The sequence below is a fragment of the Littorina saxatilis genome, linkage group LG2 (assembly GCF_037325665.1).
Source record: "Littorina saxatilis isolate snail1 linkage group LG2, US_GU_Lsax_2.0, whole genome shotgun sequence".
Taxonomy (NCBI): Eukaryota; Metazoa; Mollusca; class Gastropoda; order Littorinimorpha; family Littorinidae; genus Littorina; species Littorina saxatilis.
This window is the reverse complement of record NC_090246.1, coordinates 3953779-3965389: the sequence shown is the minus strand read 5'-3', so window position 1 is coordinate 3965389 and position 11611 is coordinate 3953779. Positions and strand designations below refer to the sequence as shown.

The window sequence follows — 11611 nt, the reverse complement described above, 5'->3', positions numbered from 1 at the left end:
ACACACACACAAGTCGTATATATATATATAGATGGGGGATGTGCAAACTGAGTGGAAATATGTTTAATTGAAATTGAGATAAGAACTTTACTTATACACACACACACACACACAACACACACACACACACACACCATGCGTGTGCACGCACACACACACACACACACACACACATGAACACATACACACACATTTTAAGTATTTTATTACACAAAACAGAAAGGACGCGCAGTGTAATGCTGAGTTCAAGGGATTTGTCATCAACAGATTATCAGTGCTAGAACACAGATACATCCTTTAAATGATGCACCAAACATTAATGCTGATAGAAAATGTAATGCTGATAAAGTTTACAATGATTAAAAAACAAAATGCAATATCTGTACACTTGTAAAAGTACAGCCAGTCACAATATCAATGGATCAGTTCAGTAAATCAGTGCATGATTGAAAACAAGGGAGTTTGAATAACAAGGCAATGTTCACATCTGGGGCAAAAAACACAGAGCTCTGCAGCTCATAATATGCCAGATTAATAGTACCATAAATGAGCAATGTATCGTTCACGTAATGCTGACACAAGTTTGTTGGAAGGGCAATATAAGATATGTTTGGTGGCTTGTTGACAGACCAGCTTTTTTGTTGGTCCAAGGAGACCAAATCGTCTTTTGTCTTTTGTTTCATCTTTATCGACCAAGGCCGAAGGCCGCGGTTGATAAATATGAGACAAAAGGCGATATGCTCCCCGAGGACCAACAACAAAGTGCTGGTCTGACAACAAGCTACCAAACATCGTTTTTGTCATCATTTTGGTTGTGCAACAAAATGCACAATAACCCACAGGGAGACGAATTTTTAGAATCCAACTCCAGGCCACAAGGCATCGTCACAGTAGCATGAGATAACATGTAAAACTTGTATGTGACGTCAAACATAGCTTGTTGACGCTTTTCTTCCAGTCTGAAAATGTACAGAGCTGCGATCATACCTGTGAATTCAGTAAGTGTTGAGCATATTTCTTTTCTTTTCAGTGTTTATGACTTTTCGTTGTGGATTTTGCGATTACAGAGATAAGTTGCAAATTGACCATGAGTCGCCGCGGTAATTATCAACATTGATTGGGTCTTTGAGAGTGAATGCTTACAATCGTTGTCCTCGGAAACACAAATCCAAAGCCACGATGGTTCCACACATCAAACAATCAGCCTGATTGGCTTTTACTTTGACAATCAACGTTTCACATGAAAGCTCAAACCTATTCACCACCTCGAGTTATTGCATGGGGAACATGAGATTTATTTACCAGGTGTTTGTGAATGAAAACTCGTGAAAATGATGACAAACATTAATATACTGGGAAATGGCATTCACTCAAAACATATACAATGCTGTTGGTTCAGAAAAAGTGCAATGCTGGTCATTGTAAAAGAGATGTACACAAAAATGTACTACTTCTGCTAAACTGTCAGCATAGTTTACCTTCACAAGTGCAAAGCCTCATTGGCTGGAGATGCATCTGTATATAACCATGCTACTTAACAAATCACAGTGATGTACAGTCATGTTGCTGATATCATCTTCAAATTGTTTTGATTCCACCGAGATGTTGCTCATGAAAAACAAATAATTTTGTACACAACATTGTCCTTATGTCAAATATGCTGTGAGGCAAAAGAATTGTGTTTATACTCATCACCGTATGGTTAAATGCTTTCATGCAGACCTGAAGAACATAGCTGTAAAATGCAACAGCAAAAAATATGGAACTGAGGTAATACACATTTCTTGAATAATACAAAAATAAAAGCAAAGGCAATCATTTTGTAGACACACATCATAGAAATCAGAATATTCTATGCTTTTAATGTGAATTTAAATATCAGGTTCACCATAATCATCTTTGTCGTGTCAGAATCTGTGTAAATAATTTCATATACTGGACACAAGGAGGGGGGATGCGGGCACTTTCTTGGAGTTATGACGAAAGTACACAACGTCTCTGTGTAGTAATGCTGAACGGTCTCCTGTCAGTTCACAATATTTGTTTAATTTACAAATTACAGAGAAGGCAGTTTTCTTTTTAAAGTGTGGAAACAGAAACGGCAGTTGGGAGAAAAGACTGCAATTGGCATCATTAAAGACATACAAGCAAACCTGTTTGACTAAACAATTTAAGATGTTCACAGAACAATATGTCCTCTTTTGACAGTGTTCTTCACTTAAAGGCTGCACTAAATGCACGCTTTGAATTGTCATCAGTTTGATGTAAACTTTCAAACTCCGATGAGACAGTGAAAGAAATTTTGATGCTCAGTTTTGACTTGAAAGTTATGTTTGGTTCTTGAAAAAAAAATCAACACAAGAAATGTACACAGACACTTTTTTTCCACACATGTTTTGCACATTATTGACTCAAATTTTTTTCCAAATTGACATCTTGTTGTTTTACCTTAAGTCTTTTTTTTTATTTTAAACCGCCATTGGGTGGTCGTTCATAGCGATCTGGGCAGCCTGAACTTCGTCCAAAGCATTACGGAACGACTCAACGGACACATGCCCCTTGGGATGCTGGGAGGCCACCGATCGGTAGATGGCTTCCAGAGTCTCGCCCGTCATCAGTACACCGATGCTGCCATAGATGTCCTGAATCTGCACATAATAAATCATGATAAATAGCAATGATAATAAAGTTAGCTTGAGAATTCATTTCGAAATGATGGCACATAATAAATAATGATAAATAACAATGATAATAAAGTTAGCTTGAGAATTTATTTCAAAATGATGGCAAATGATAAATAGCAATGATAATAAAGTTAGCTTGAGATTTCATTGCGCGAACTGAACTTTGGAAATCTGGCAAAGAATTATGTCATGGGGGCCCGGTAACTCAGTTGGTAGAGCACTGGACTTGTGATCGGAAGGTCGCAGGTTCGAATTCGGGCCGGGACGGACACGGGTCAACTTTACGTGCAGACCCAGAGACGGAAGCCATGTCCCACCCCCGTGTCATCACAATGGCACGTAAAAGACCTTGGTCATTCTGCCATAAGTGCAGGTGGCTGAATACACCTAAACACGCAGACACCTGGGTAGCACGACTCCATTGCTGCTAGCTTTCCACTGGAAGGAAGCGACCCGAATTTCCCAGTGACGGGACAATAAAGTCATGAAAATGAAAATGAAGAAAGAGATGTAACCTAAGATACATGAATTTAATGCTACAAAAAAATTTTTTAAAAAGTTTTCCCAAACCCTCTGTGAAAATGAACCCAATAGTAAATAGAGGTGTGAGTGGTTTCTCCAAAAGGAGGCAGCAGATATTTCCATCTGTATTATCTTACAGGTATGTGAGGACAATCCTTCCTGGTCTTCTTCTCTGAAGTGAAATGCAAAGTTCTTCAGCAAAGCCAGTTTTTCAAGCTTCAGACAACACCTTGAAGCCATAAAAAAAATAGAGAATGTTTTATTGTTCTTACCTCTGAGATACTTCTTGGAATGAGGAGATCTTTTTCGTACACCCCTCGCTGGCTGTAGAGAGAGGGGTTAGTCAGACCATAGACGTCAGACTCTTCACCGTAATTCTGATGATCATTGATGCGACGAACACGGGGTGGTGCCAGGTCTGAGCGGATGCTTGGAGTTCCATATGTCCGGAAATCTAAGAAACGGAATAAGCAAATATCTATCAAGCCCTTGTCTCGGATTTTCTTTCTTTTTCATTGCTTTTTGTTACCAAAAAAACTAGGTAGACTCAACAAAAACGGAGCTTTATCAATTTACGATGGCTTCTGAAATGAATCATAACATGATTACATCACTGAGGAACATGATTACATCACTGAGGAACATGATTACATCACTGAGGAACATGATTACATCACTGAGGAACATGATTACATCACTGAGGAACATGATTACATCACTGAGGAACATGATTACATCACTGAGTAACATGATTACATCACTGAGGAACATGATTACATCACTGAGGAACATGATTACATCACTGAGGAACATGATTACATCACTGAGGAACATGATTACATCACTGAGGAACATGTGTTCAACAGCTTAACACCAGCACCCCTTATATTGTGTTTCAAATTAATAAATTCCCAGTTGAGTAGGCATTTTTATTTTTATTTTATTTGTGTGTGTGTGAGTGTGTGGGTGGGGGGAAGAAGGGCAATGTCAGATCAGAGCTGCTGCAGCGACTGCTGTCCAAATCTGGATAATTATCAATATAATCCAATCAGTGCCCCTCCCCCCTCACACACACACCCACAAAGAACCAAAATCCTTGTGTAATTAAGTGTACACGACACTCTAATTATTTTTGGAGGCAAAGCCAGTCAAACAGCAGTAAATATGCCAAGAAATGTTTGCAAGGGCCTATCAGGAGACAGGAGCAGTTAGACCCTATCACAAACAGCTCTGAACGTTTGAGTTATAAATAGCTCAATGCTCAAGGCCGGCAGACAACTCTGCAGAGCTGCAGAGCAGCTTCTTAATTGTGACAAGGGGGACTACTGCGTCACCCAGTCACACTCACTTCTCGTGTCCATTCCTGTGGGACCCGCAACCGAGTTGATCATGCCAGCGCTGGTGTGGTGGTTACCGATGGCGCGATCAATCTGTTTCTGCAGACGTCGCGGCGTGCTCTCTGCGCTCTGAGGGGTGCGTTGCTTCAAGTCTCCCTGCTTCACCAGGCCGGTCTGCTCGCCTGTCACCTTATCTGTAGAAAAGCCCGTGGACTTTGCGATGTCTGAAGAAAGAAAAATTGCCATGATACACAGTGTGATTACGCAGCGGTAAGGTGTATGTGTTAAAAGTGAAGTTTATTGTACCTGTGTTTAAAAACAACTACTGTATGGGACAAATTTACAACACAATCATGCGTTCAGGTACACATGCGCACGCACACACACACACACACACACACACACACAAACAGGGAGAAAACACACACACACACAAACACACGCACTCTCACATACATTAGCCTCATATATATGACAAAATATGATACCCCACGAAACTACAAAAGATGATAATCTAAACAGCAACTTACAAGGAATGTCAGCAAAGCCTGAGGGCAGTTTTTCTTTCCAGTTGAGGAAGTTGGCAAACTCGAGGTAGTTGATCTGGCCATCACGGTCAGTGTCACAGTAGTCAAAGACTTGTTCCAGCAGCCACACGTCAATGGGAAGGTCAAACTTGATGCACGCCTCTCGAAGATCGTCAATGTCGATCTTGCCCTTGCCTTCCTGGATAATGAAGGCAAGTAATGGTGATAAGTATCTTCATGATCTTCTATCTAAAATGATGGTGTGTGATGAAAGTCACTTGTTTATTTCGATGCTTGTTATTCTCGCAGGTGCCAGGAGCCTGGTTCCGAATAACTCTCACTTACTCCATTACACATATGTCACATGCAGAGCGCTTACTTCCCTTAGTTGACCAGATGATGGTGTGTGACATACATTAATAGCATACAATATTAATACATGCTCATCCATAGTAGTTATCTTCTCCTGCTAACATAAATAAGTCAATAAGATTAACTTCATTCTGGAAACATTTTGTTGTTTCAAGAGACAAACATATTAAGAAGTCTCAGGACTTTTTAACCCCTTCGCTGCCAATCAAAACTTGCGTATGTGCATTCCTGACTGCCAGGGAATATTGGAGTTCGGGGTGTAATAATTCACAAAAAATTCTAGCTCCAAACTGGCACTAGGTAGGTAAGTAAAACCTATGTTATTTTTAAGAGAAATTAAACCAAAAATCTGTTTTTAGTGTCTAATCATGGAAATAATAATTAGTTTGGCTTATAATGATGTTTAAATATGAACTTTTGAAAAATCAGTCCGGCGCGTCTTCCGGTGCCTGTGGATCAAACACAGGTGGCTGTTTTGCTCGCTCCAAGAAAGGATTATAATCACTATCATCTCCCCTACCCTGTCGCCAAGGCCGAAAATAGCCTTCAGACGCAAAACCACGTCACCATGTATTTTTATTCATGAGAATGAGGTATCCTACCAAGCCATTGGCTGCTATTTTTGTGTGTCAGCAGTGACATAGCATTTCTGGAAATTCCCAGAACGGAGAGGACGGGTAAACCCGTCCTAAGGCGCTGCGGCTGCACAAGCGCATGACGGGTATACCCGTCCTAAGGCAGTCAAGTGGTTAAGCAGGGCCGGACCCAGGGGGGGGGGGGTTCCAGGGGTTCCGGAACCCCACCCCTGGAAAAAGCATGTACCTTGCTTTGAGTGTTTTTTTGGGTTTTTTTTTAAATAAATTTTGTGTGTGTCTCTAACAAATTTTATTCAATGTGAAATCCGATGAGAACCACCAACTCACACTGACAGGCCTTAACCCTCAAAACAAGGCCCAGAATGCACCAGATTGCACAGATTTTCCGGGGGAGCATGCCCCCGGACCCCCCTAGTTCGCAGGCGTGCGCTTGTGGCTTTGCCACTTCGCTGATTTGCCCCCCCCCCCAAAAAGGAGGAACCCCCCCCCTTACAACTCATTTGGTCCCGCCCTGGGTTAAAGGCAGAGTAAGCCTCCCGTAAACCATCACAGATACGGTCAGGCTTTTACACACAGAACAAACACCCTTTCATTTAAACACTCACCAATTGAGAACATCCTAGGTGCCCTCCGTAAAGAGCGAACAATTTTCAAAGAATTTATTTTTGCGTGGTTTATCTTACCCCTGAGCCATCGTGAACCCGTGTGATCCAGTTTTCCCCCTTTTCACAATGCAGTCGTCATAGTTAGTCATTTGAATGCGACTCGACGTGAGCTTATCTACAATAGCACGTTTTTTATGCACGAAACAACGGCTGTGGTTCACAAGAACTCTAGCGATGGCTTTTGACTGTTGAGAGGAACGGCGATTTGCACTGATAAACCGGGCCGTCGTTTGCTACGACCCTTGCGTGACCCTGCTTCCAGGCTTTTCTTTTTTTAAACTTTCACAACTTCGAATTGTTCTGATCTTGTCTTGATGAAAAACGAATTCTTTTATGATTAAAGAATGTTTGTGTAACAAGCTGTCAATTTATTATTTAGATTTTAAAAGTTAGGTCTAGCGCAAAAACGAGGCGCCATTGTTCTTCAGGGCCAAGTCCACGAAAATAAATTCTTGGAAAATGTCTCACGCTCGACAGAAAGCAGCCAGGATGTTCCCGTTCGGTGAGCGTTCAAATGGAAGTATGCTTGTACTGTATTTAGACGCTCGGGGAGCTCTGTGATGGTTTACGGGAGGCTTACTGTGCCTTTAAGTGACGCCATTATTCACATTGCAACATCTTCTGCTACTTTGTGTCACTTCTGACAGCAGATATATTGCATTGAGAAGAGGCCCAGAAGATCCGTCTTGGAATTTTTGATCATTGTCATATCTCATGACAAAACAAAATGACTGTTGGGGAGATCTAATACACAAAGGGAAGTAAGCGCTCTAAATGCATCGCACATGTGTAATAGAGTAGGTGAGAGTTATTCAAAACCAGTACTAGTCTCCTAACACCTGAGAGAATAACAAGCATTGGAATGAACAAGCGACTTTCATCTTCAAAAATGTTTGGGGAGACGAACAATGTTGAACAATAAAAGAATTGTGCAAACACCAAGTGACTACATAGTTCTTTTGTGCAACATGTCTCACAAAGGAAATATTGTGTGTTGATCTGAAAGCACATAACCATGTCATAGAATCAGAAGGCAGATCTCATAGGAAAACTCCTGGGCAATGAAATATTGTGTGTTGTGAAAACCCATTACCTCGTCGTATCGCATAAAGGCAAATTCATGGTACTCTGGCAAATAAAATATTGTGTGTTGTGAAAACCCATTACCTTGTTGTATCACATAAAGGAAAATTTGTGGTACTCTGGGCAATGTAATATCGTGTGTTGTGAAAACACATTACATTGTCGCATCCCAGAAAGGTAAATAAGTGGTACTCTGGGCAATAAAAAAATCTTTGTTGTTGTGAAAACACAATCATTACCTTGTCGTAGAAGCGGAATGCCCTGACAAGGTCGGGGAAGGTGTGGTAGTTGAGCTTGGCGAGGTGTTGTCTCATGGCTGCCACCAGACCGCGCTGCTGGTCCTTGCCGCGCATGTAGTCGCCCGGCACGCGGCAGTGAAGCAGATCCCCCGCTCCGTACTCATCGGGTTTGTACAGGATGCCGAAGGTGTGGTCAGGGCCCACGTTCAGCGTGTCCTTGATGCTGCAATAAAGGATAAGGATAAGACCTTATATAGTTCTGTGAGGGTACCCTCATGGAAATTCGGGCTGCTTTCTCACTGGGGGAAGTCAGCTGCCATACAGGACGGTGCTACCCATTTGTTTTCCTTTCTCCTGCATGATTGTATTCAAGTTTCAAAGCCTTGAGACTTTCCCTGTGAACTTGGGTTCTTTATCGTGTGCGTGCATACAGGGGTGTGTGGACACCAAGGAGAGTCAGCAAAAAGTTGACTCTGGAAAATAAATCCATCGCCGAACGTGGGGATCGAACCCTCGCCGATAGTGACAACTGGTTTTGAAGCCAGCGCCGCTACCCACTGAGGTATTTCCCCACCCCACAATGGTAGTTTGTATTTGAATTAATAAAGAAGATAACATTAAAAGTACGTACGGATCATGAACCTGACCCAGCTGAGGCTGAGACTTTTCTCGGAACTCATCCACTCGTTTGGAAACGATGGGGGTGGCCTTGTCCGTCTTTGTCTCGTACGTCCACTTCATGGTGTTGCGCACCATCTTGCCAGTGATGTCGTGAGGCGTGGGCTTGCCGTACCTGCCCCTGGAATCGTACTCCGGGGCAGAGTAGCCGCGATTGACATGCTCGCCCACGTAGTAATTTTTGTGGGATCTGACGTACAAATCGTGTGCGACCGCTGCCTCATCAAACACCTGGGCGTACGTCTTGTTGGGGTTGATCAGCTCTCCTGCTCCAGCATCTGAAACACAATTTTAATTCCAGGTGAATATTTAAATTCCAGGTGAATCACAATTTGCTTAAAAGAGTATCGTGAAATAAGTCTGGTGAAAATGTCCAGGCTCTGATAGTTTTTCTAGCAACTAGCTTGATTCAACTAGAACATTCCAGGATATTGACATTTGAATTTGGCAGAAAGTGAACAAGCGTAGATACCGCAATGAAAATCTGACGTTCTTGCCAACCACTTGGTATCATCCACGCACACAAGGAAAGTCAAGCTATATCAAAGAAGTGTGTACTATAAGTATTAAAACAACAACAAAATGTCACAACAATAATTGCATGTGCACACACACACACACACACACACACACATACACACACACCCAAACACGCACACACACTCGAGCGTAGACACACACACACACATATACAAATAACAACAACAATTCCTTAAAAATAAAATAGAAACACAAGTTCACATACCAAGCTCTGTAGGGATGCCAAAAGTAAACCGGAGAGGATCCAAATTTTGCGGCAGACCAGTACTCTGGTCATGTGTTATTCCCAAAGGGCCACGTACGTGACTCGCATAATTCTTTTCCTTTATGTCCGCAGACCGCTGCTGGAATAACGTCTTTGGATGTGGGTTGACCATTTCTCCCGCAGTCAACGATGGGTGTGTGTTGACGCCATGACGCATATCCTCAGCCCATTTGAGGTGGGGGTCATATGCCTTGCCGTAGAAGACTGTTCTCTTCTCGGCATCGGGCCGAAAAGTGGCTCGAAATCGTCTGATGATTTCTGGGCTGTCCGGCTGTTGAAATGGAGAACAAAAATCCATAATTGTTCAAATTTGTATGACATATAACACAGAGTACGCTGAGTTTTTATTCAAAATAAATAAGGAAAAATAGAAGGCAAAAAAAAATTGAAGATTTCCAATAATCTTCAACCAGCTTTCTTGTTTGAATGCCCAAAGCTCCTGTTTTTAAATGTCAAAATTCCAGTTTAAAGCCTTATGAACCACGTGCATGTCTGTGTGTGTGTGTGTGTGTGTGTGTGTGTGTGTGTGTGTGTGTGTGTGTGTGTGTGTGTGCAAGCATGTGTGCATGATTTTAGTGTTTGTGTATGCATGTGTGCATGTGTGTGTTTATCATTATGTGTGTGTGCGTGTTTGTGTGTGTTTGTCAAAGAATGTATGTGCGTATGCATGAGCGCCTGTGTTCGTCCATGTCCATCTGTGACTGTGTCTGTTTATCTGTTTGCACTGTAGATACAACACACATACAATAACTCACCCTCTCTTTCTTTGGCTTGAGACATGCTGCGGCAGTGTCACCTGAGGCTGTCAGTTTCCCAGCCTGTGAAGCACACACAAGCACATATTCTTAAATTCCAGAGGATGCATACACAGAACTCCCACAGAGGTATAATAAATGTCAATTCATTGAAATTGCACAGACTTGAATTCTTGAAACCTAGTTTGTCTTTGATTTTAAATAACACATGAAGGCAAAAATATTTGTCGGTGACGTTTGTAAAAATGCTGGTCTTCTTTATAAGTTTATCACCTTAAATCAAACAAGTGATCTAGCAATAAGAGTCAAATACGGTCTGTTATAACCACAAATGATATTTATCTATCAATATCATGATTATGATGATACTACTGACACAAAATAACAGCTGAAACAAGTGAAAGGACTTACCGTTCTGACGAAGGGAGCCCTGTCTTTAAATTTGCCATCATAAATGCTGTGCGTTTGAATATTTGGCAACCTAACCGTTTCGGTCGACATCTTGTTTGTAATTTTCTAAACTCTACTCCCCACACAAAAACTGCCTCGAAACATGCACGCAGAACCTAAACCGCCTTCTTCCACTCGCCCATCGCTGTTGTTCTTAGCAACAGACGAGACAGGACATCCGGTAGGCGGCCAAGTAAGAATATAACCATTTAAGAATTATTACCAAGTCATCGCTGCTTCTACTTTCAGTTGCATGCACCTTAGCTGTAGTCTGAGATGAAACACTGTTAAAAAAAAATATAAAAAAGTGTAAATAATTTACTGATTTTTTCCTCATACAAACTTACAGATCTTAAAATGTCTCTTGTTTCTGTACAGTCCACCAAGCAGTTCTTTATTGCTCGATGAGAAGATAGTCACTCAAGCGTGCAAAAGATTGTTTATCCTCAATAGTCAATAAACTAAGTGGACGTGTATTCCTGTTACTTGTAAATGTGAATTTCACGGCAGAACGTCTCACTTTGAATATTAGAGTGGGAGGCATTTGAAGGATCCAGCCATTTCACGGACCGTTCATTTACGGGGATACATTATAGTAGTAATAGAAGTAACAACAATCAAACTTGCTCTTCGGATAAAATCAAATTTACCACGGAGCACAAGTCCCGATCTGCTCTTTCATCCCCCCATTCTAAAAGAATCTGACACAATACAGATACTGTCTCTTGAGGTATTAAAATAAAAGTTGGACTCATCGCATGCCATGACCTCAGTAAATATTCCTACATGACGTCATGTAAAGGGTGATCATTGAAAAGTGGTATCCCTGCGCATAGCTCTGGGCGATCACCTGTAACTGGTTAACAGAGTTTAATGCAAAAGCAAAACATGGATAAGA

At 41.6% G+C, this 11611-nt stretch overlaps 1 protein-coding gene across 1 annotated transcript; it reads right to left on the bottom strand.

The window, feature by feature from the left end:
• Positions 1–188: 188 nt before the first annotated feature.
• On the bottom strand, positions 189–10896 carry LOC138958037 (EF-hand domain-containing family member B-like). Its single transcript, XM_070329075.1, has 9 exons — positions 10675–10896; positions 10264–10326; positions 9449–9779; positions 8657–8981; positions 8026–8248; positions 5074–5269; positions 4555–4767; positions 3479–3660; positions 189–2648 (listed from the first exon to the last, which is right to left on the bottom strand). Exons 1-9 carry the CDS (start codon positions 10762–10764, stop codon positions 2469–2471), a joined length of 1803 nt encoding a protein of 600 aa, XP_070185176.1. The 5' UTR covers positions 10765–10896; the 3' UTR covers positions 189–2468.
• Positions 10897–11611: the final 715 nt, after the last annotated feature.